The following is a 286-nucleotide window of genomic DNA, read 5'->3' as shown; positions in this document are numbered from 1 at the left end:
CAGCTTTAGACGCGCCCGCGCCACCAGCGGCGGCTGGCGGGGAGCCGTCGGGTGGGCCACAGTTCGCGTCCGGGGCACACAGGAGCGAGGCGGCGCCTGGAGCCCGCGTGCCCAGCGGGTGGACAGGGTCTCTACCTGCGCCGGTCTGGCCTCTGTCACGCTCGACCCGGCCTCCTCCGGCGCCTCCTCCGGCCGCCGCCGCCACCAGGAGCTGCGGCGGCGGCTGCTCTTTTTTGCAACCGAAGTCCGGCCTCAGGATGTTGTCGATGAAAAAGTTGGTGGTGCG

The 286-nt window shown here is 71.7% G+C and overlaps 1 protein-coding gene across 1 annotated transcript in view; it reads right to left on the bottom strand.

Moving 5' to 3' along the window:
- EN1 (engrailed homeobox 1) overlaps window positions 1-286 on the bottom strand; it is a gene marked incomplete at its 5' end in the record, with an annotated part of 4,618 nt that extends 4,332 nt beyond the window's left edge. The window contains 1 exon segment of the mRNA XM_006926934.3: window positions 1-286. This exon segment is cut by the window's left edge and continues 28 nt beyond it. Within this exon segment, the coding sequence (XP_006926996.1) occupies window positions 1-286 (286 nt within the window).

Source organism: Pteropus alecto, unplaced genomic scaffold, assembly GCF_000325575.1.
Source record: "Pteropus alecto unplaced genomic scaffold, ASM32557v1 scaffold3, whole genome shotgun sequence".
NCBI lineage: Eukaryota > Metazoa > Chordata > Mammalia > Chiroptera > Pteropodidae > Pteropus > Pteropus alecto.
The sequence above is the reverse complement of the archived record's forward strand: the minus strand, read 5'-3'. Positions and strand labels throughout refer to the sequence as shown.